General features: G+C 43.8%; 1 protein-coding gene across 7 annotated transcripts in view; it reads right to left on the reverse strand.

The window, feature by feature from the left end:
- NCK2 (NCK adaptor protein 2) overlaps window positions 1-24502 on the reverse strand; it is a 150579-nt gene that overhangs the window by 27665 nt on the left and 98412 nt on the right. For 4 of the 7 annotated variants that reach the window (XM_055107497.2, XM_057301254.2, XM_034953609.4 and 1 more), the window contains exon 3: window positions 11319-11560. In XM_055107497.2, coding sequence (XP_054963472.1) covers window positions 11319-11544 — 226 coding nt within the window. In that variant the 5' untranslated portion in view covers window positions 11545-11560. The remainder of the gene's footprint in view (window positions 1-11318; window positions 11561-24502) is intronic. The other 3 variants (XM_055107498.2, XM_063594555.1, XM_055107499.2) reach the window with 1 other exon arrangement.

The raw sequence follows: 24502 nt of genomic DNA on the forward strand, positions 1-24502 counted from the left end.
GTCAGGCGGTGCAGCATTAGATTCTCACAGGAGCGCAAACCCTATTGTGAACTACGCCTGTGAGGGATCTAGCTTGTGAGCTCCTTTTGAGCATCTATCTAATGCTGATGATCTGAGGTGGAACAGTTTCATCCTGAAACCATCGCCCCCACCTCCTGCCACCATCCGTGGAAAAACTGTCTTCCACGAAACCAGTTCCTGGTGCCAGAAAGTTTGGGGACTGCTGTTACAGATGAACTGCACTGTGACAGCTAGCAGTGACAACAGCAAGAAGCCATCTGTGTAACAGGATCTTGATTATATACTTATATTAACACTGGGAAAAGAGACACGATGTCAACTGTGATTACTTCTGAGTGATAAGATCACGGAGCATTTGCTTTTCTCTTTTATGCTTTTCTATAGTTTCCAAATTTTAAAAGTAATATCCCAGCTGGGCACGGTGGCTCACGCCTGTAATCCCAGCACTTTGGGAGGCCAAGGTGGGTGGATCACCTGAGGTCAGGAGTTCGAGACCAGCCTGGCCAACATGGAGAAACCTTGTCTCTACTAAAAATACAAAATCAACTGGGTGTGGCGGTGCATGCCTGTAATCCCAGCTACTTGGGAAGCTGAGGCAGGAGAATTGCTCGAACCTGGTAGGTGGAGGTTGCGGTGAGCCGAGATATTGCCATTGCACTTCAGCCTGGGCAACAAGAATGAAACTCTGTCTGAAATAATAATAATAATAATAATAATAATAATAATAATATCTCTGTATTTAAGAGTGAAGACAACTGATTAATAGCTTTATAAAACTCAGGCATTTCAGAGATTATGATTCTGAGGAATATCTGTTTGCAGAAAACTGTGCCATACAAAGAAACTGATGACAAAGATGCTGAAGATGACTCATGAGGCAGTGGCACGTGTGCTGACAAAACTGTTCCCAGATTAAACTCAATTACGGAAAAGGAGTATACTCCTATGACACTCAGCTTCTCAGTTATTTTGATTAATGGCTCTTGCTCACCTCAACATTAAGGAACCAGGAAAAGTTACAAAGACGTGAATCCCTAGGGTCCAGGGAGAACTGGGGAACTGTTCCCTTAGCATTCTGGGGGCTAGCGCAAGGGCAGCAAATAACCTCAACAGTCGTGTGGGTGGGAGTCGCCAGTATTGATGCCTAGCAGGAACTGCATCTCCCTCCCACACCAATCAGCACCCCCAATTCCTGAGACTGAACAGCAATCACAAGAGGCAGAGTCAGGCCACACTGGGATCAAGTGTGTCAGTCCCAGCACGTACTGTGTGTTCTTGGGCGCCTCACTTAACTTCTGAGTATCAGTTTTTTCACATGCAAAATGAGGCTATTATGATTTCCCTAGTAGGCTTACTGTGAAGATGAAATAAAAACATATTCAGGCACCTAGCAGGTACCTAGCACACTTTAGGCACTCGAGGAGAAATAATTATCACGGCCCATTTGCTGGGAAAACGCTTGTGAGATTAGTTTGGAGGACTTGGTTTAGGCTTTTCTACTGCATGAGCTTTCTGTTTGGCTTCAGGGTGGAAGCCACATACTCCTCAGCAGGGAGGTCAGGGAGCACTGATGCTGGCTGGGGGAGCCTGCGGCCCTGACACCAGCTACCAAGAGGCCTCCTGCTGGGGAGGGCTCTGGTGACCGCTTTTTAGTTGAAGGTACTCGTGTTATTTGGATGGCGTTATTCCAGTGTTATTCTTTCTAGTATTATTTGGATGGTGTTAACTGCATCTAAAGTCATCCATTTGCAGGGAACCGTGTGTGTGTGTGTGTGTGTACATGCACATGCGAGCTAGAGGTTACAGATCTTTCCCGTGGGTTCGGAGGGCCAAACTCATGTGTGAAAGGGACAAAGAAGAGAAGGCCAGGTCCAGTCCTTAACATGAAAGAAATTGAATGCCTGGCTGAGGTACCTAATCAGCTGCCTCAGAAGTGCCAGCTCTCCGAGGTAGGCCCTGGATTACATTATCTTTACACATCTGAAAATGAAAATTCACTGACATAAAGAAGTATGTCATAAGGATAACTGTGTACCTCCCAAGCCTGAGATTCACAACTGCAGCCTTCTCTGCATCCTACTGACGTCCCACCCTAACCTCAAACTCCACTAGGCACCGTGGCTCAGTCTCCTCTTACTTCCCCTACTCTCTGGGTCACTGTTGGTCCTTCAGGCTGGAAACTCTTGAGTCATTCTAACACTTCTCCGAGGTGTTCCCCATCCAGTCAACAGAGTCCTAGGGGTTTTCCTTCAAAATCTTCCTTTTCTCTTCTGTCCTCCATCCCCACAGCTGAGCTCAGGGCTTGGGATGTCACCCTGGGTCACTCTCAGGCCCCGTCCCCCACCTCCCACTGCCAGGCTCAGGCCCTTCCAGTCGTGTCCTGAAGACAAGGATCAGGACCCCTGCCGGACACCCCAGCACTCATCTCCCCCTTAAGCCCTGTGGAAACCTCCGAGGGTTCTTTTTTCACACCCAGGGCCTTTACGGTGTGGCATGCCCCACCCCAGAGGCTGCCCCAGCCCTCTTGCTCACCCCAGTCCAGCTGCCTCGCCGATGGCCTTCCCCACACCTATGGGTTTCCGTCTACACATCCTCACTTGCACTCTCCATCCCTCAAGTGAGACCCCACCTCCCCTCGCCAAGTCTCAACCCAGCTCAGAGTATTCTTCACATGAATGACTTCCTTCAGTTCTCAAAAACTTTATGAGACAAGCAGTCACGTATCCCGTTACACAGATGACGCAACTGAGGCTCAGAAGCTTCAACGGCTTGTTCAAAGTCACTCAATGATTAACAGCAGTAGGTGGCAAAGCCTGTATTTGAATGCAGGTGATCGAAGACTCCAGAGTCCTCCCTCCTGCCCACAATGCTACATGCTCTCTGAAAGCACAGGTGCCGGAGCTGCATAACTCAGCCCTAGTTTCCCATTGGACAGGAAGGGACAGTGCTATTGTTTGAATGAGGACTGTCCATCTTGTGCCAGTATTATTTTCCCAATTATATTACAAATACAAGCTTCAGAAAGTCAGGGACTAAGCCTTATCCTTCCTTCACATCCCGACCAGATGAAATAACATCTGACCAGGCTCCCCCTTCTGATCGGAACACACCCTATTACACTGTTGGGGTTGCTGCATCATGTCTGCATCCCTATTTCAAAGCCTTTGGTTACTGTTCTCAAAGGTCACTCACAGCAGAGAATGCAGTGGCTCAGACGGGATTTCCAAGAGATAGAGAAAGGGACAACTGAAGCTTAGACTCGGCTTCCACGAGAACCAGGCTGCTGCATTTGTTACCCACATTTCATTTCAGAGATGAACAGCTCTGCCCTTGTTGAGACCTGTGAGAATATTTATAATCACGATGACAGACCCACAATCCTATAATGCCGAAATGAGAATTTCCGATTTCCCAGCAATCACAGAGGCTGTGAGCCTAGGAGCTCAAAACAGCCTGGGGTGACCCAGCAAGAAGCAGAGATGGTTTTCACTTGCATGCTGGGGATATGGATATGATGAATAATTAGAGAAAGTTCTGAATCATGTACTGTTAGAACCATTCTGTGAAGCATCAGCTGACATCTGGTATTATTCTCATGTTCTAAGTCCAACTGCAGCAGATACTCGATGATTCTTTCTGGCCTCTTAAAGGCTTATGCCAAACTTAGGGCACTGCCCAGGCACAGCAGGGGAGCCCAAGTCTCCAGACTACCAGCTACCTTTACGGCCTAGGGTAGTCTCTAAACCACTGCTGATATGTCTGCTTGTTTTAGTGCACAGGAAAATTACAAAAACGGCGCAAAAAACATTATTTTCCCCAAGCCATTTGAGACTAAGCTGCCAAGACGATGTTCCATTACCCGAATACTTTATGTGTATTTCCACAAATAAGGGCATTCATCAAAATCAGTTAATTTATATCAATACATGATTATCACCTAACCCTTGAACCCCTTTCTAGGCTTGCTAGTTAGTCCCGAGGTTTCTCATTTCTAAAACAAAGAACTTGGTATAATTCTGACTCTGGGACAGAGTCCCCCTAAATGTACAAAGCGGCCTACCACTAAATCCAGATAGTCAATTTGGTAGAGGAAAAATAATTCAGATTAGATCTGAAGTCCCCTCTGGGTCTCGTACCTGTGACTGCTGTGTTCTCAGGCTTCGTTTTTTCATCTGTGATTAGTAACACTACTGAGGCTGGCCTGGGGTGCTATTACATATTTTCATATGAACTGGACATTTTCATAAATTTATGTACCATGTAACTAAAATCTTGCTTGACTACTCGACTAACCTGGGTCTTTCGATCTAAGTAAAATCAGCATGCTTAGTATGAAGCACAGGCTCAAGACTGACCCCTTTCCCACTAGTCTGAAGCCCTCTAATTCTTCCTAGACACAATTCTAGAGTCTTTACCACTGATATAAAAAAATGCCTGTAAGTGTTAAGCCGCCTAGTAAATTGCAAAGTGCTGTATAAACTGCAAGCTGTTGCTGCTCTCATTACATGTATTTATGCAGGCTAACCCTAACTAAAGGGCCTTTAGTTACCCGGGGCAGGGCTGCCTTCTCTGGTTGCAGTTACAGCCCGTTACCCTGATCCCCACCTGCTACTTCTTGTAGCCATTATGCAGGTGGAAGAAAGGGAAGGGGGGAGCGGGCAGGAGGGAGGGAGGAAAGAATTCCAGGCCAGTCTGATCTTAAGATAAATTGCTGAGCATGATTCTTGTGGTAAGACTTCGTGTGCTTTAAAATGAGAGAAACTGGCCGGGTGCGGTGGCTCATGCCTATAATCCCAGGACTTTGGGAGGCTGAGGGAGGTGGATTATTTGAGGTCAGGAGTTCGAGACCAGCCTGGCCAACATGGTAAAACCCCATCTGTACTAAAAATACAAAAATTAGCTGGGTATGGTGATACACACCTGTAGTCCCAGCTACTAGGGAGGCTGAAGCAGGAGAATCGCTTGAACCTGGGAGGTGGAGGTTGCAGTGAGCCAAGATTGTGCCACTGCACTCCAGCCTAGGTGACAGAGCGAGACTCCGTCTAAAAAAAAAGAGAAAAACCTCAACGGCACCAACAGCCACTATCACTTTCAGCAGGTAGCTATACCAGAAGGAAAGCGACTTGGCTCCTGGATCCAGCACGCAGCACCTAATGTGGGCTTCCTTCCCCATAGAGAGGTGGTCAGAACCTGGTGCACGAGCCAGACTTCCTTTCACAAGACATGTGACGTCTGTATACACTGTCTTTAAAGATCATGCATGATCTTAATGCTTTAAAAATGTTGTAAGGGCATCTATTGTTAAAACTAGGCAGATATTTATTTTTTACATAACGAGGAATTTGTTAGTCCACTTAAAATCTAAAATCAGACTCCATAAAGGTGTAAAAAGTAACTGAAGAATGTAATTCAAATTGCTCTCTTCTCCCTAGCAAAGGCATATCTATATTTTACTTTCACAAGAACTCAATTTAGAAAATGGTTGATAGTTTTCCGTAAACATTGTTACCTTCACTGCTGCCTGGAGGGTTTCCACACCAGGTTTGACTCTCCTAAGCCACCTGCCCCAAGTCCCTTCTTTCGGGATCCACAACGACCTTGGGTTCCTCCAGTGTAGCAACAGTGCCCTTGGGGCTCCATCCACGGCTTCACTGAGTGTAAACTTGGAAGAAGTAGAGAGAAAATTCCCCATCTCGTGTGCCCCACAAGTTGCAGTCGCAAGGAATGGTTAATCCAGGCACGAGAGGCAATCCTGGTAAATGCACAGGCGGGCGGGGCACGGATCTACACTCCTCCATCTCCATTACAGTGCCGCCGGCATCCACGGCTCTCTATGGACCAGTGTGTTCTCCTCTCTGAGCTTTCCACGTTTCTTCATCCCCAATTCCTCCCCAGCTCTGCAGAGGAACATGGGATGCCCCTGCTCAAATCTTCAACTGTTTGTGATCACCCAGTGGAGATGCTTGAGTCCTGTGCACAGCCCAGGAAGGCCTCCCCATGCGGTTCTGACTACATGCTCGCTCATCCTCCATGCCCCGCTATGAACTTCACTCCAGCAATGCGACGCCCCTCCTCATTCTGAGACGCCTACGGCTTAGCAGGTCCCTGAGCCTGTGTGGAACATACACACTCCACCAGAGCAGGGGCTCTGTCCATCCTGACCTCTGGGACGGAGGCTGGCACTTGGTGGGTAGGGTCCCCTTGTGGATGCAGGAACTTTAAAAGTTCTGACATTTTGTTGTTCTGATGGTTGTTTTTGTTTTTTTATGGCTCATTTTTTGAGACAGAGTCTCACTCTGTGGCCCAGGCTGGAGTGCAGTGTTGCAATCACTGCTCACTGCAGCCTCCAACTTCTGGACTCAAGCAGTCCTCCCAACTGAGCCTCTTGAGTAGCTGGGACCACAGGCACATGACACCATGCTCTATTTTTTAAAAAATTTTTTTGTAGAGATGAAGTCTTACTATGTTCCCCAGGCTGGTCTCAAATTCGTGGCCTCAACTGATCCTTCTACCTCAGCCTCCCAAAGCACTGGGATTACAGGCATAAATCATCGTGCCCAGCCCTGATCGTTGTTTTGAACTGACATTTTTCTAAAATAAATTTCTTAAAAACGAAAGTATAATACCAACAGAAATAAGCAGTCAGCTTTGCAAACTCCTCCAAGGCAGGTGTGCCCATGAGCCTGCCCCACAGACCCCAGGGCAGATCACCAAGACAGAAGCCCCTGTATCTTCACTGAGGCTCTGCCTCCCTCCCTCCAGAGTACTGTAATCTTAATTCTAATACCAAGTGTTGCTTTTCACTGCTTTTGGATCTTACGTAACAATCCTACAGCTGTACTCCTTGTGACTTTGATCAGTTCAATTCCAAAGTTGATCCTAGCAGGGATATGCCTCTCAGAACCCTGTCAATTTCACCCATGGGTGCCAGCCACCCTGTCCCCATCCAAAAGCATCAGCTCAAACCAGTGCAAAGGCTATTTCACAGTTAGCATTAGGGAGCCCTCTCAGTAGCCTCTGTGCTCCCAGGTCTGGGTTGGATCACAGAGGCAGGAGTTCTGGGGCTGATCATGCAAGTTTCTAACCACCCTAGGCCTAGGTGTGGTCCTGCTGGGAGGAATGCTGAGGAGTGAGCCCTGGGGCAGGTGACGCTGGATGCAGAAGTCCCAGGTAGGTAGGGTGGCAGGGTGAGCCACAGGCAGGTGGGCCTGTGAACAAACCCTCCTGAGGATATGATCAGGTTGTAAACGGAACCGTAACTTTTTGGGTAATGTGAGTCAGCCCTTAAGCCTATGTTAACCACCGAAAAGAGAATTAACCTTTGGGGCTTTGCAAGGCTCCAGCTGGTGTCATAAAGTAGTAACAAAAAACTGCTCTTCAGTAGCTTGAGGGAAAATCTTTGAAAAATACCTCCCTGGGAGCAGCTTCCCCATCTCAAAAGATGTAGCATAGTGCTTTTACAACACCTCGCCTGCACAATTTTCTAAGTGGAGTTGCAGTATTAAGGCCAGACCTCAGCCCAGGACCGCTCTCCGCTGAGCTCAGAGCTGTGCAGTCTGAGCCCTTCAAAAACATCAACTGGATTCTGCCAGCAGAAACAGTTCTTGATCATCATTCCCTGTTATCTGTGGCAAAGTTCTGACTATTCATGATCATAAGCTGAATATGAGAAGAGATCCAGTATACAAATGTTTTGCCCATGTGAAAATAAGAGCTCAGGTTGCTTTATTCAATTTTAAATTATTGCAGAGAAAGAAAGCAGGTAAATACTTTCATGAGAGAGCTTTTTGTCATAGGTTCTCACGTCTTTCCTCAAGCTACTCTTAACAAAGTACTGTATGTGACAAAATTAAGTTTATTAACAACTTCAGGACAGCAAATGAGTACAAGAAAGCAGGAGAGAACTACACAGAGTTAGGGTAATCTACAGTTGGAGATGCAATACACAACACTGTGGTTTTGCTGGGGAGGCTGGTGCCATTTTATTCCAAAGCAGGAAGGAATCTTACCACGGATTTATGAATTAGGTGGACTCCCAAAGCAGTAAAAATGGCAAATGTGGGTGGTGCCATGAGTAGTTACTAGATTGATCCCAGGAGTTAAAGATCAGCCTGGGCAACATGGCAAAATCCTGTCTCTATAAAAAATACAAAATAGCTGGGTGTGGTAGTGCATGCCCGTAGTCCCAGATACTCGGGAGGCTAAGGTGGGAGGATCACCTGAGGTCAATACTACAGTAAGCAGGGATTGTGCCACTGCACTCCAGCCTAGGCAACAGAGTGAGGCCCTGTCTCAAAAAACAAAAACAAACCGTGGTCAGTATACATGTGGTGTATTTTTGATGCTGTTTCCACGCCTAATACACAGCAGGGATAATTTCTGCGGGCTGCACAATTGGCCTAAAGTCATACTGTCATTCTGATGGTATACCTATTTAATTATCATCACCAACAGTAATAGGAAGCCATGAACACTTTGGCTCCTATCTTTTTAGCAAAAAAAAAAAAAAAAAAAAAAAAAAAACTCAAAAAACAAAGAACAAAAAACAAAACACACACACACACAAATGCAACTAATGAGAGGCAGGAGGGGCTATGGAAAGCATTCTCACTTTCCTTCTTGGCAACGCCACATCTATAAGCTTCGCACAGAACTGCACAGAAGTTACTGCATGATGGTGAGACCTGATCAGGGGGTGCCTCCTCTTCCACTGGATGCAGCTCAACAGGGCAAGGGAAAACTCATGCTGAGATAACAAGATCCCTTTGTCCAACAAAAACCTCCAGGTGAGCATGATAAAGAGATCAAAACAAAAAATATATACTAACCATGGGGATATTTCTCCCTCATGACGGGGATACTGATCCCCAAGGGCCTTTTGGCTATGAAGATCAACTGCTATACTCAATACAGGGGTTCAGAACATCATTTTTTCTGTATTTTTACAATAGCTAATGCTTAACAGGAATGTTTCCCAAGAACTGCTTGCCTGAACTGAGACCAAGCCTATGGGAGGGCTGACACTCTACAGAAGAGGATCTGACCTACTCAGCACAGGCCTAGAGGGCAGAATAAGAGCCAAGGGAAGGAAGAAAGTTAAAGAAATGTAAAAATCTGATTCTATTTAAGGAAGAGCTTTCTAACAATCTGTTTTCTCCAAAAATGGGATTGGCCTACTCGAACCGACGCTGCGCTCCAGCAGGGCTGGATGGCCATCTGTCGGGGACGGGCGCGGGCCCAGTGCCGGCTCCAGGACGGGCGGCTGGCTCAGTCTGAGAGCCTGGGAGTACACGCATTGGCTGAACCGATCACAGCTCATGAAAAAACTAAGCATGCTGGGCGGAAGATGTGGTTCATAGTTTTAATTTGTGGCTTTGTCTTTTCTCCTTCTAGAAAACTGAGGAAGAAAACTGACAAGGTTTTCAAGGGAATTTCCAGGTCACCCAGAGAACTCGCCTGGCCTTGTTCTACTTCCTACAAGTCTCTAAGCACTTCATGCTTTACTGGAATCTTGTAAATACAAAAAAAAAAAAAAAAAAGACACACAACAAGTCAACAATGTAACAATGTTTGGCATCACTAAAAAGATGGTACTTTGGTGAAAGGTAGAAATTGGAAAAATAAAGCTCAGGACAACCTTCAAGTTTTTCTCTATTCATGCTACCCTCTTTTTTTGGTAACCACAGTTAATTAAGAGTTATAAGCATAAAACAGTGTTTCTTTCAAGTGGCATGCTTATGTGGGGGAAGAAAAGATGAAAGGGAGGCAGCTCAGTGGAGAAGGAGCATATTGCTAATCAAAAATGAAATTTCTCCATCAGGCTGAGAATCTATGATGGCCAGTGAGCTGGTATGATTCATACGAAGTTCCATGTCTCACTTATCTCTCCAAATCATGGTAAGAACCTAATCCATACACAAAAATACTACCTAATACATGAAGGCTTTCGATGATTTTGCAAAGGGAGTTTAGACTTTTCAAGATGGCAGAAAAGAAAAGATGAACATTTTGCAACACCCACCACATTTGGTGTATAATTTTACTTTCAGTTTTCCTACGTATTCCTCATTCTCCATTCCCCGAAAGAAAACAAATCCTCTTGTTAGAAATTTTTTTAAAACCCCAAGTAAATGTGACACAGGTGATAATATTAACTCATTTCACTAGCAAGCCCTTAAGTGATAACCTGCAGTCTTGGATACAGACAACATTATACTCATAAGAAGATAACAACAATGTTTTAAATGTCAGCTCAGATGAGTCATTCTTCAAAAAAGTCCTCGCAATTATTTTCTCAGGTAATCTGAGGCAGTAAATACTGTAAGTCAGTTCCGTGTGCATGTAAAGGCAAGACTGGATACTGTTAACTTTGTGTAACTCCAGGAGGGCACTGCCCATAACCTGACAACACCTGGGAAAACAAGAGGCACATGGGGAGCCAGGCACGGTGGCTCACGCCTGTAATCCCAGCACTTTGGGAGGCCAAGGTGGGCGGATCACAAGGTCAAGAGATCGAGACCATCCTGGCTAACACGGTGAAACCCCATCTCTACTAAAAATACAAAAAATTAGCCGGACGTGGTAGCAGGTGCCTGTAGTCCCAGCTACTCGGGAGGCTGAGGCAGGAGAATGGTGTGAACCCGGGAGGTGGAGCTTCCAGTGAGGCGAGATCGCGCCACTGCACTCCAGCCTGGGCAAGAGTGTGAGACTCCGTCTCAAAAAAAGAAAAAAAAAAAAAAAAAAAAAGAGGCACACAGGGACAACAGTATGGCTGAACTAGGCCCCCACCCTGGAGTGGCCTCTGATGTCACAAAGCTGCCCTCTTAGCTAACAGCACCCAGGACTGTGGTGTGATGTAGCATCCATTTCAGAGAGGGAAAAAGTGCTTTGGCTGTCCCCTGCTCTAGGCATGTAGGCCAAATGGACAGGATTTTATAAGAGAGAAAGAACTTCATGTCACGACACTGGCAGAGCTGGGTAGACTTAGAGGTGGGAATTCCAAGTCAGGCTCCTCTAACGTCTTGATACAAGGAGATACCTGTGCAGGGGTCCCAAGCACACAGAAGTGTCTCCATACACAGGACCCCAAACTCCAGAATCTCCAGGAAATGAAAAACATCCTCTTTCTCCATCTTCATCTCTTAATTCTTAGATTATTAAAAAAGACAACTAGGAAGATATTAACTTTTAAAACAGACTTTTTTTTGTTGTTGTTGAAACAGCAAACTAACTAGAAAGATGAACAGTGTCCCTTGAAATGCACAAGGCTTCCTCTCTCCAGAGGGTGAAACACTCACCTAGTGTGTCCTTCAGGTTCTTCACGAGGGAGCCCTTCTTCAGGCTGTTCTTCCGCTCCACGTAGTTGGACGGCACATAGCCCGTCCTGTTGGCCGCGTTCCTCACCCGCCACCACGTCTTGGAGTCGTCCAGCAACCACAGCCGCTCGTTCTTCTTGATGTCCAGCTCCTGGTCCTGCTGGGCGGTGTAGTCCCACTTGGCTATCACAATAACTTCTTCTGTCATCTTTCATGGAGTCCTTCTGCCAGCAAAACATTTGGAGACGCTCATTAGAGAACTACCCGGACACTTCATCCTTTGCACCAACTTGAAAAATTAGGCACTGACAGCTTTTATTACAACTCTGCAACCGGTTTTCTCCTGGGTCTTGAAATGCTCAACTTTAAAATGACCTTCTTTCAACAAGCTTTAGTATTTGGTTTAGAAACAGCAACCTTATAAAACAAATCCTATGTTACTGTTTGCTGTACACGGGGAAATCTGACCCTCTAACAAAAACAAACTTGAAAAAAATTCTAAATAACATTATAATTAAATGAGTCCATTTCATTAAGTAACACTGCCTCCTGATAACTGTTAGGTTTACACTCATTTTCTCAGGATATGCTGTGTCTTATAAACATATTTAATAAATCAACATAACCAAACTACTCCTATAAATTAAAATTAACATTGTACTAATAACAAGGTGGTATCCTGGATTGGATCATGAAACAGAAAAAGAAAATTAATGGAAATACTGGTGAAATCAAAATAAAGTCTAATAATAACAATAACAATAAATAATTGTCAATCTCTTAGTTGGGACAACACACCAGTAAGATGTTACTGCATTCACGTAAGATGTTAACGCAATGAGAAACCAGGTAAAGGGTATAAGGGAATGTTCTGTACTATATTGGAAACTTTTTTATAAATATAAAATTATTCCCCAAAACTTTCATTCACACAAAAACCTGTGCAGAGACGTCTGTAGCAGCTTTATTCATAATTGCTCAAATTTGGAAGCAAGCAAAATGTCCTTTAGTAGGACACAGTTTATAGATACATAAACTGTGGTATATCCAGACAATGAAATATTATTCAGTACCAAAAAGAAATGAGCTATCAAGCCATGAAAAGACATAGCGGAACCTTAAACGCATACTGCTAGGTGAAAGAAGCCAATCTGAAAAGGCTACACACTGTGTGATTCTGACAGTTTATCCTTAACCAAACTTCAGCCAAATTCTTTGAATCTTCTTCCCATTAAGGCCTCAACTTTTGCACTTCCATGTCCATCTCTGCATTGCCCAATTTTTGCAAGACTCTCCTGCTAAGGTGCTCTAGCTGGAATCCTCCACTCTCAACATCTGATCAGGTTCCTCATCCTCTACCATCCCCCAGGTGACAGCTGATCACCCCGTCCTGCCTTCAGAAGAATCCTGTTCGGTCAGTTTAGCCAGAATCCCCACGCTCCACCCCTGATGTTTCCTCTTAGTAATTTTCCACCCACCAACTCCCTTATTTTGCTCCTTGCCTATAAATGCCCACTCTTCCTTGTTGTCTTAATATTAGGAGTCAAACCCAATCTCTTTCTTGACTGCAAAACCCTTCTGTAGTAGTCCCTCGGAATAAAATCTGCCTTACTGTTCTTCAACAAATGTCATGAATAAGTTTTTTCTTTAAAACGGTATGACATACTGGAAAAGACAAATCTATGGAGACAGTAAGAAAATAAGTGCTTGCCTGGGGCAAGAGGGAAGGGAGGGATGCAAGGGTGAAGCACAGGATTTTTAAGGCTGTGAAACTACTCTGCTCAATACTATAATGGCGGACACCTGTCATTATACATTTGTTAAAATCTATAAAATGTGCAACATCAAAAGTGAACATAACATTTTTCCAAAATGAAAAGTTTATCAAAACAACAATAAATAGATGCGTGTATTATATATCCACTAAAGTCAATTTTGGAAGTAATAAATAGCAAAAGTATGGCTGAATAAATAAAATAAATAATCAACTGTTTTAGCAACTCTGTACTTCTTAGGTAGAAGATGAACCAATATTCTTTAAGCAGAAAAATTCAATATTCAGTCCTTAAACTAACTAGACATTTCTCCAAACTAGGGAGAAATGAATGATGAAAAGACTCAGGACTAAAATCCCCTTCCTCCCTGACAGAGAGAAGTTCTCATTATTGTATAGGGATGACTTTAGGATTACAGGGGACCTATGCACATTGACTCCATGGAAGCATAAATACCATTTTTAAATAACATATTTTCTACTAGATGCTAAAAAAATTTTTTTATAAATAATACATGTTTCTTTCATGAATTAACTTCCAAATTTAAAGATAACAAACCTTTTGGGAAGGAGGAAAGCCTCTGCATAATATATACAATATTCAAGAAGATAAAGTTTACATAAAGCTCCTATCAGAACTGGAGACAATTTTGTTATCCACTTTCAGAAAATCTCAAGTGCATACCATGTAGAACTCACTAACCTGAGCTTTATGTCAGATTAGACTTTTGAAAGTCATAAAGGCAGATTTTCTAAGTAACAAGAAGAAGAGCAATAGCGGTAACAGGAATGGAATATTCAGAGAATATTCCATCTGAATACCACATTTCTTTCTTAATTACACAATTTCCACAAGGTTTTAACAAGAGCAGCCCATCGCTTAAGGCCAGTCAAGATCTCGCCAATCAAAGCTGTTTATTAATATTTCCCACTGCATGAAGGGTAGTTAAGTAAAGAGCTGGCTGGGCAGGATCTATTTTCACGCACACCGAACATCATATAGAAGCTTTAAAAATTCCACTGCCTGAGCCCTACTGCAAGCCAATTATATCAGTATCTTTATGAAAGAGGCCTGAGCATCCAAGGAGTTTTACATCTTGCCATGTATTTCTTCCGAGCCTTAGATGGGAAAGGCCAAGTGAGAGAACCGAGCCACAAAACAACACCCCACAGAACTTCCCCTGGGCCACAACCCTGAGCTCTGTGAAATGCAATGGGAAGTAAATGTTGAGCAGTGATGTGCACCTGCCACATGCCAAGGCGTTTGATCTTGGGAAAACACCCACCTTTCAGGGAGGTGTCATCCTTTAGGAGACTGTGTCACAGAGATTGAGTGCCTTATTTAATGACAGTCAGGATTTGAGCCCAGGCCTGTGGACCTCCCCTCCCCGACCCGCCCAACCGTCCGATGCGTGGTCTGCATTTTGATAGGCTTATTCCAACTCAGAATTCTAAGATTCTAGGACACGTGAAAATTAAAAGTTCCCATACAACTAGGAAATGACTGCCTATTGGTTAGCCATTGCAATGGGTTTAACCCTATTTTAATGGCTCAATGACAGCCCCCATCAATTTAAACCAAACAAAAACAAAACAAAACCGAACCTGCTTCTGAAGACCAGTCAATCGACGTCCGGCTCGCTCACTTACTGCACTGACGCCCACCAATTCACCACCACCTCATATCAGAGGGCCAGCCAATAAACGACCACTTCACTCCAGTGAAATCCACCAATCAACAACTAAGTCACACCAGACGGCCAGCCAATCAACAACTGCCTCACTGCAGTGAGACTGCTTCAGAGGGACAGCCAATCAATGACAGCTCCATTGGCGTAATCACGCCTCAGTAGCTAAAGGTTAACCAATCTCTGAACGCTTCCGCTTCTGAAACTCCTGGAGCACTGGAAGCCACACTTCCCAAGACCCTTAGAAAGCTCAGCTCCGGCCGGGTGAGGTGGCTCACGCCTGTAATCCCAGCACTTTGGGAGCCCCAGGCAGGCGCTTCACGAGGTCAGGAGATGGAAACCATCCTGGCTAACACGGTGAAACCTGTCTCTAATACAAGAAGAGCAGCCGGGGGTGGTGGCACGCTCCTGTAGTCCCAGCTACTCCAGAGGCTGAGGCAGGAGAATCGCTTGAACCCGGGAGGCGGAGGTTGCAGTGAGCCGAGATCGCGCCACTGCACTCCAGCCTAGGCGACAGAGCGAGACTCCGTCTCAGAAAAAAAAAAAAAAAGCTCAGCTCTGTGCCGGACACCGACTTAGCAGCCCGGTATCCTCAATGAAGGAGGCACCCCCTACAGTTTTTTGTTCTGAAGCTGAGTTATGGCCATGCACTGATACAACAATGGCTCCCTCATTTACACAGCCGGGCTGGGCTGCTACCCTCAGAGACCCCAAAACAAGTGGGAAGGAAGAGTGCCCCATCACCCTGCATCCTCACAGGCTTCGGTCTTTTCTCTCTTTGCCAACACAGGTTGGAAAGGCTGGCTGGAAGCCCATCTGGGGGGTCTTGTTGGCCGAGAGTTGAGGTTGCATCCCTTGGATGCTGTTTCTTAAAACCCAACAGGACCATGTGGTATTTTCAGTTAAGAGTAATTTGCTATGGTGCAGGATGGATTTGAACAGAAAGAGACTGCAGATGAACCATTATTCTACAATAAAATTAGACATACAAACTGGCAAATTTCCAATGTGAAAAAGCCTCAACAGAAGAAAGTCTGAAAAAAATGCATTCCAGCTAATTGACTACTGAAATTTTAAGTCAGAGATGGTATTCTGATTTAGTCTAGGCAAGACCATCATAGAAGTCTGATCCAAAGAACAACGCATGTTTTTCTCTCTAGCTTAGCAGTTCAAGGAAACCTAATTTTTGGCTTCATTACTACAGCTAGTTAAGTTTATTACTCAGGTCTAGCCCAAAGAGAGAAGGGCTACAAATTTGATATTATATAGCCAGATTACATCTTGTATGTCATGTGACCACTCTAAAACACAGCTTAGCAAGACCCCCAAGTTATGCTGGAAAAACAGCTCTCAGAACCTCATGAGCTAAGCTGCTGTTTCAAGTCTTGGATGGGAATGGGTTTAAAAACAAATAGGATAGGTATAAAAACTTTCTCAGCTCAACAGTTTTCACTAACGCCTAAAATACGAGCAATCCTACTCTTAAGACCCTATTTTCTTTCTAAAGACAATCCTATTAACCGTGTCTTGCTGGGTTAACACACTCCTGATAGTAGCCAGTGTCCCTACAACATTAAAAAATGGTCATAGAGATTTCCAAAGAGGTCACGGGGATCAAGGTGAACCAAATACTACAGAAGAAAGGAATTAAGGGTCTGAGATTCAAGCTTAGCTGAACCATTTGTATGTTCTCCTTGGATTTCAGTTTCTTCTGTAAAATGGGACACCGCCACTTGCCTCAGAAGATACTTCTGATGCTCAGGAGAAACATGAATACAAAGTGCTTTAGAGGGCAAGGTTTAACATTATATAGGTGTGGGCCTTACTACCACCTTAGCCCAGCTGCCTCTTCAATAGCCCAGGGTAATACCTCATTGAGGAGCTTGTAAACAAAGTCCTGAGGCCGGATGTGCCAGCATTAAGAGAGACTTAAGAATGGCAACTACAGTCATAATGAATACCCTCTGAATATTTATGTCATACCTGTCAGGAGGGGCCATGTTCTACCCATCTCTGCTTCATTTAACTAGGATTTACTGAGTTTTCTAAGCACCAGGTTCCTTGCAGAGTAAGACAGGCCCAGTGTCTGCTCTTCTGTGATTCAAGCCAGTGAACAAGCAGTACTGCTTCAGAGATACCCATCAAAGTGTCACTCTCCTAGCCCTCTTGTCTGACTTCCTGAAGAGCATTAGGGCATTTAGCACCAGAGACCACCTGGTCACTTACTTATTGTCTAGGAGGCCCCACTGTGTATTGACAATGGGTGTTTAGGCTTCAGCCACCTGGTTTAATGGGAAGCTGAAGGAGAAGGCAGACTGATGATTCCAGGTTAATATCCACCTGCCTCATTCACCTTTCCACTGACTAACCAATTTATCCCCACAGAGAAGACCAGAGTCTTCCCTCCCTCCTTCTTTCCTTCTTTCTGATGGCATCTCATTGTGTCACCCAGGCTGGAGTGCAGTGGCACAATCACAGCTCACTGTAGCCTCCAACTCCTGGGCTCAAGCGATCCATCTGCCTCAGCCTCCTGAGTAGCTGGGACTACAGGTGTGCACCACCACGCCCTGCTAGTTTTTTACTTTTTGTAGATATGGGGTTATCTACAAAAAATATCTATGTTGCCTAGGCTGGTCTCAACCTTCTGGCCTCAAGGGATCCTCCTGTCTTGGCCTCCCACAGCGCTGGATTACAGGTGTGAGCCATTACACCTGGTCTTGATTTCTTAAACTTAATTCAAAATATATGCACAGAGAGACAAAAACAAGTCTAACATGTTACTTCCAGGATATTAACTTGAAATTTCAAAAATACATATGTGCACACATGTACATACCAAAATATATTTGTCTATGTGCAAATAATTGGCTTAGAGTTCAGTTAGTAGAAAAAAAATTGAGTCTATATGAAAAATACTGTCATCCCTACCTTGATTTTCAACATGCAGTCTGAATTATTCAAATAACACAATCTACTTCGCTGTGGCTCCTTAAGACTTTTTTCTTTGTAATATCTCATGCCTTAAAATGCAACTGATCAATTTATGGAAACTCATTCAAATACAGGCTTTTAGTAGATACCATTTGGGAAGGGGCTTGTTTCAATATTTTACTGGGGAGGGGTAGAGGAAGGCAGGCCTAATTGAAAGAAGTTTACTGAATCTAAAGCACACATCCACGAACTCAGTTCCTCTCGCCCCCTCTCTCTTGCAGCGTGTTGGAGGCAGGCCGTGTGCACTGCTATTCTCGGGAGCAAAGAAGCATCTTCTCTGTGGCTGCTCCCACTGAGCATGGCTGACTCTTACAGGGCAGCAGCTTCTGGTCAGTAAGACCTTTGCTCAGTATGTTACTTTGGAGAGAGTCCTTTCATGATCTGTCTTCTGTTTTTATTGGGTAATGGTCAAAATCTGCTGCCTGTAAACTCTCTTCCGACCGTTGAAATTACAGAGGTTTCCTCTGTGGACACTGATAGGACCACTTTTGTGAAAGATCCTCTTCAGCTGCAGAAAGCCAGGGTTTGAAAAGCCAGCTTCATATCAACCATCTGGGTGACTTTGGGGGAAGGTGCTTGACCACTCTGCCCCCCATTTCTGTGTTTGCAGATGGGTCAGAGCTTCGGTGAGGATTAAATGAGCCAGTCTATAGGAAATACCTAACACTTAGTCTGTGATGGACAAGTGTTAGCCATTATAATGTCCAGTCATCACTAGGCTCAATGGCTTGAACGTAAGGTTCACGGGGACTCAAAAACGTATGTGCAATAGATTATGTCATTGAAAAAGAGAAAACTTAAACAGAAAGATGTGCCAACACTCAAAGGTAGTAAAATTGGGATGACATAGTTCTGTGAGGTTTTACGAAGAGATCCCAATAAGTCTTGGGTCACAGCTCCCTTTTTTTAATGCTCCCAGTGTGGCTAATGCTAATGCTATCAGCTTGTATCTAGCTAGCCTAGAAAAAGCTTTGATGCAACCACAGCATCTAACAGAATACATTTTACAAACAAAGAGGTGTAGTCAAGCTATTATAAAATGTAGATTTAAACTATTTGTTGTTCATTTTAGAGAACCAGTCAATGAAAAAATTATGCTTAAGTACTTGGGATGGGTGATTATCCAGTGAATTCTCCTCCCTCTTTGCCATCTGCTCCTTCCCTGATGTACCCTGTGTGTCCCACCAGGCCCCTCTCCCACCCTGGGAGCCCCCTGTAAGCTCATCCACTTCCCACTGGCTGGCTGGCTCTTGTTCCAGGTCTTTACTTCTAGGGAGGCCAGTTCCGCTGCACACCTGCATTTCCACCTGCCCGCCGGGACACAGGCCAGGACCCTACAGCGGTATTCACCACTGCTTAAACAGTAATTATAGTATGTATTATTCAGCAAAAGTTCAAGCACACAATATCCCACATCCTTTTCTACAAAGTTGTGATAAAATATATTTAACAAAGTTTAACATTTTAACCATATTCTTTTTAATTTTTTTTCACCCAACCCCTGCAGATTAACCATTTTTAAGCGTACAGTTCAGTGGCCTCAAGTACATTCACCCTGTTGTGCAAACATCAACATCATCTATCTGCAGAACTATTTTCATCTTGAAAAACTGGAATAGGTACCCACTGAACACTAACTCTCAATTTCTCCCTTCCCCCAGTCCCTGGCAACCACTATTTTACTTTCTGTCCCCGCGAATTTGACAACTCCAGGTACCTCATTTAAGTGGAATCACTTGTCCGTCTATTTGTGACTGGCTAATTACACTTAGCATGATGCCTTCCAGGTTCATCATTTGGTAGCATGTGTCAGAATTCCCTTAAGGCTGAATAACATTCCAATGTATGCATATACCACATTTTGTTGGTCCGTTCATCCATCAATCGACATTTGTGTTGCTTCCACCTTTGGGCTGTTGTCAATAATGCTATGAACATGAGTATGCAAATATCTCTTCAGGTCCCTGCTTTCCAGTCCATTGGGTGTATACCTAGAAGTGAAATTGCTGGGTCATATGGTAATTCTAGTTTTAATTTTTTGAGGGATTGCCCTAATGTCTTCCACGGAGGCTGCATCTACAATTCCACCAACAGTACACAAGGGTACCAAGTTCTCTACATCCTTGTCAACGCCTGTTATTGTCTGCTTTTTGACAGCAGTCATCCTATTGGGTGTAACGTATACATCAATTTTTTAACTGAACAGTATTTGTACTGCATCCTCAATAGAATTTATTAGCACATAGCAATTCTCAATAAAAAGAAAAATTTTATACTGATCATAAAGATCATCTACAGTTTTCTGCTACACCCTCCTATTTTTTTTTTTTTTCAGTGAGTATCTACCATTAATTTATCTTTACTGCCAGGATCAGGTTACCCCTCAAAATTATAGAAGAAAAATGCCTTAAAATGTGAGTTTATCATCCAGTTTTCAGGAGTTCATCATTGAGCAACTCATTTACTCTCTGAAATGCCAAGACACACTAGCGTTCTGCAGACTAGACTCTAAGTCAACATAGCTCATTAGTGTCTGGGAAATTTTACAGAAAAAAAAGAAGTGGTGGCACTGTCGCTTCAACTAGAATCTGGGAAATGCTATTTTACACATAATTTACCACTCCAGCTACAAAAGTACACAATTTTGTAACCTTCCTTGGCTTTCTCATTGGTGTCTTAGACACTAATCACACTGGGAGGAAGGCTGTGACTGTCAAGTGATTCCCTGGTGCCAGCATTTTGGAAATTCAACATAAATTTAATAAGCCAATTTTCTTACATGATGTTAACTGTAAACAAATGAAATTCCATATAACTGCACTGGAATCAACACTGCCTTCTGCCAAGCCAGAAGACAGCATGGTGAAGGGGTGAAGAGGAAATACCAGCAATGGGAAAATACCCACGTATGAAAATGGACATAGATGTCTTTGGTGGAACTTGGCTTCTTAGGAAACACAAGTGAGCTCTTTTCAGGTAGTGCATACTCCCTGCTCCCAAAGTAGACGGATAACAGTCACCATTTTTAGCGGTTTATCAGGCCTTCCTATTTTTTTTTCACAGCTGTAAGGTACTTGTAAATTTTGTAACTTAAACATCTACTTCAAAAAAAACCTCGGCTGGGCATGGTGGCTCACATCTGTAATCCTGGCACTTTGGGAGGCTGAGGTGGGTGGATCATCTGAGGTCAGGAGTTCGAGACCAGCCTGGCCAACATTTGAAACCTCACCTCTACTAAAAATACAAAAAATTAGCCGGGCATGCTGGTTGGTACATGCCTGTAATTTCAGCTACTCAGGAGGCTGAGGCAGGAGAATCACTTGAGCTCAAGAGGCGGAGGATGCAGTGAGTAAAGATCAGTCACTGCACTCCAACCTGGGTGACAGAGTAAGACTTATCTCAAAAAAAAAAAAAAAATTCAAAATATAAATGTCATGAGTTTCCTCAGTTCTTACAAATGAATTCAGCTACATTAATCAATATCTGACCTTTTTCCTTGCCACCTTGTTACTCACGATTCCCTGCCTGATTTTGAAACATGCAAGGTTGAAACAAGAAGCACAGTGATTTTTAAAAACAGATTCCACACTAGCCAGGTCTCATAATGTTAAAATATGATTAGGCTACTAAAATCATTTTAGTTCTGCAGATTTATATGGTTTATGCCCACATTCCTAAGCATGGTATCTATGCTTTAGATTTTCCTATTGAAGTGGGAGAGCGGATTATAGAAAGCCCCTCTGCACCCCGCTCTAGGGACAAGAACCTGTACCTACCTGCCAGCAGGGACCCTGTGTAGGAGAGGGGACATGGGTTACTTTGGGTTTAATTACTATAGACACCTCTATAAATGAGTTTGGAACAATAAATGCTAATATTTATTCCAAATGTAGAATTCTGTTAAAGAAACCATCCCTATCATTTAAGAAAACAGAATGAGGAAATAAAGGTTTCTAGCATCTGTGCTTGATATTTCAAAATATATATATATATTTTTATGTATATATATTTATATATTCTTTTATATACATATATACATACATATATATATATATATATATATATATATATCCACCCCCCGCCCCAAGACAGAGTCTTACTCTGTTGCTCAGGCTGGAGTGCAGTGGCGCAATCTCAGCTCACTGCAACCTCCGCCTCCTGGGTTCAAGCAATTCTGCCTCACCCTCCCGAGTAGCTGCAATTACAGGTAAGAGCCTCCACGCCCAGCTGTTTTTTTGTTTTGTTTTGTTTTTTTCTACTTTTAGTAGAGATGGGGGTTTCACCATGTCGGCCAGGCTGGTCTCCAACTCCTGACTTCATAATCCGCCCGCCTCAGCCTCCTAAAGTGCTGAGATTACAGGCGTGAGCCACCATGCCTGGCCCAAAAATATTTTTTAGACTAAAATAGGTTCCTTTATTATTAACATATTACATTAGTATGATAAGCATGTTACAATTAAGGAACCACTACCCATACATTAACTAAAGTTCATGGTTTATTCAGATGTCCTTAGCTTTCCCTTAATGTCCTTTTCTTGTCCCAAGATCCCACCCAGGATCCCACACTACATTTAGTTGTCACGTCTGCTTAGGCGCCTCTTGACTGTGGCAGTTCTCAGACTTCCCTTTTTTTTGAAGAGCATTGGTCAGGTATTTAAAGAATGTCCCCCCACCCGTTAGGATTTGTCTGATGTCATGAGAAAAACATCAGACAAATCCTAAGTGGGGGACCTTCTGCAAAATACCTGATCAGTGCTCCAGTATTAGCTTTTGGTAGGAAGACCACAGAGGCAACGGCTATTCTCATCTTACCATATCAAAGGTCAACATGGCTTAGGACTGCAGACTGCTGATGTTGACCTTGATCACCTGGCTGAGGTGGTGTTTGTCAGGATTCTCCACTGAAGTTACACTTGCCCCCTTCCATGCTATGCTCTTTGGAAGGAAGTCTCCAGGAACAGTCCACGCTTAAGGGTGGGGAGTTAACTCTTCCATCTCCTTGAGGGCAAAGCATCTACATGAATTATATGGAAACCTTTTGCACAGGAGATTTGTCTTCCCCTACTAATTAACGTATTCCATCATTTATATCACTGTGATCTTAGGGCTATTTTATACTCTGGGCTACCACCCAATATTGCTTTTTCTTAAATTGTTCCAGCTTTGTGTATGGGAGCGTTTTCAGCTGGCTACTGTGTCCCTGTGACGTATCACCATCACTGCGAGTGTTCGTTCGTTTGTTTCTCTGAGCACATCCTTACTTTCTGGCACCACAAGATGCTCTGGGCTTTTCTTGCATATTTTCTACCCCAGTCCCAGAATCAGTATATCTGCCTTGATTGTAACCAGCAGTACCTGTAGTCCACTTTTTACACATGAATCCTTTACAAAATAAAGAGGGGAGGGCTAGGTTTTTTTTTTTTTTTCTTATGGGACCACAGTACAGAAATACAGGCTAAGAATCCCTAATTCAAAACTCCAAAATCCAAAATGCTCCGAATCCAAAACTTGAGCACTACAGGTGAAAAATTCCACATCCAACCTCATGTGATGGGTCACACATATTATGAAAAATATTATATGAAATTACCTTCGGGCTATGTATATATGAAACATAAATAAGGTATATATGAAACATAAGTTTAGCATTTAGACTTGAGTCCCATTCCCAAGATATCTCATTTATGTATATGTAGATATTCCAAAACCTCAAAAAATTCTGAATGCCCTAACACTCTGATCCCAAGCACTTAGGATAAGGTATACTTAACTAGAACTTAAGATTTCTCCTATGCAGACTCTAGCCCACTCTTGGGCCACATGCTGTTGAAGAAAATAATAAAACTGTGCTGTGAAGCCTGATGGTATTGGATCTCCACTAGACTGTCCCTCCTGCTAAGCAATGGCAAGCAGTAAGAACCCCCCCCACCCCACCACCCACTGGTTGCCTATCATATTTCTCACAGTGTCCACCCCCCTGAAAACTCATTCCTCCAAAACCACAGCCACCCTCTCCTGCCACGGGCTGGGTCCCGTCCCCCCCTCTGCACTCACTGTCCCCAACCCAGTCAGGCCTCCCAGAGCCCACCTGCAGTCTTTGCTGTGAGTACTTCACACCACTCCATGTATAATTACTTGTACCCTTGACTTAGGGGCAACAAAACATAATGACACAAGTCAAGAGTCAAGAGCACTTAGAGAGCTCTCAGTGGCTATAACTCAAGAGTCAGATGTTGCTGCCAAAAGGACCAAGGGGAAATTTAAACAACTCTGATAGCAGGGCAGACAACACAGTCATAAAGCATATGTATAATATGATTCAGATTTTTATTTTTTTAATGTATATATTTTCATTAAGTATTGGTGTATATAGGAAAAAATGTTACGAACTTTCCTCAGTGTTTAGGATTTCTACACTTTTTATGAGAAAAGAACAAGCTGGGCGCAGTGGCTCACGCCTGTAATCCCAACACTTTGAGAGGCTGAGGCAGGTAGATCACCTGAGGTCAGGAGTTCAAGACTAGCCTGACCAACATGGCAAAACCCTGTCTCTACTAAAAATACAAAAAAGTTAGCTGGCATGGTGGTGCATCCTTTAATCCTAGCTACTTGGGAGGCTGAGGCAGGAGAATCACTTGAAACCGGGAGGCAGAGGTTGCAGTGAGCCGAGGTCGCGCCATTGCACTCCAGCCTGGGAAACGAGAGAAACTCCG

This window comes from Pan paniscus, chromosome 12, assembly GCF_029289425.2.
Source record: "Pan paniscus chromosome 12, NHGRI_mPanPan1-v2.0_pri, whole genome shotgun sequence".
Taxonomy (NCBI): domain Eukaryota; kingdom Metazoa; phylum Chordata; class Mammalia; order Primates; family Hominidae; genus Pan; species Pan paniscus.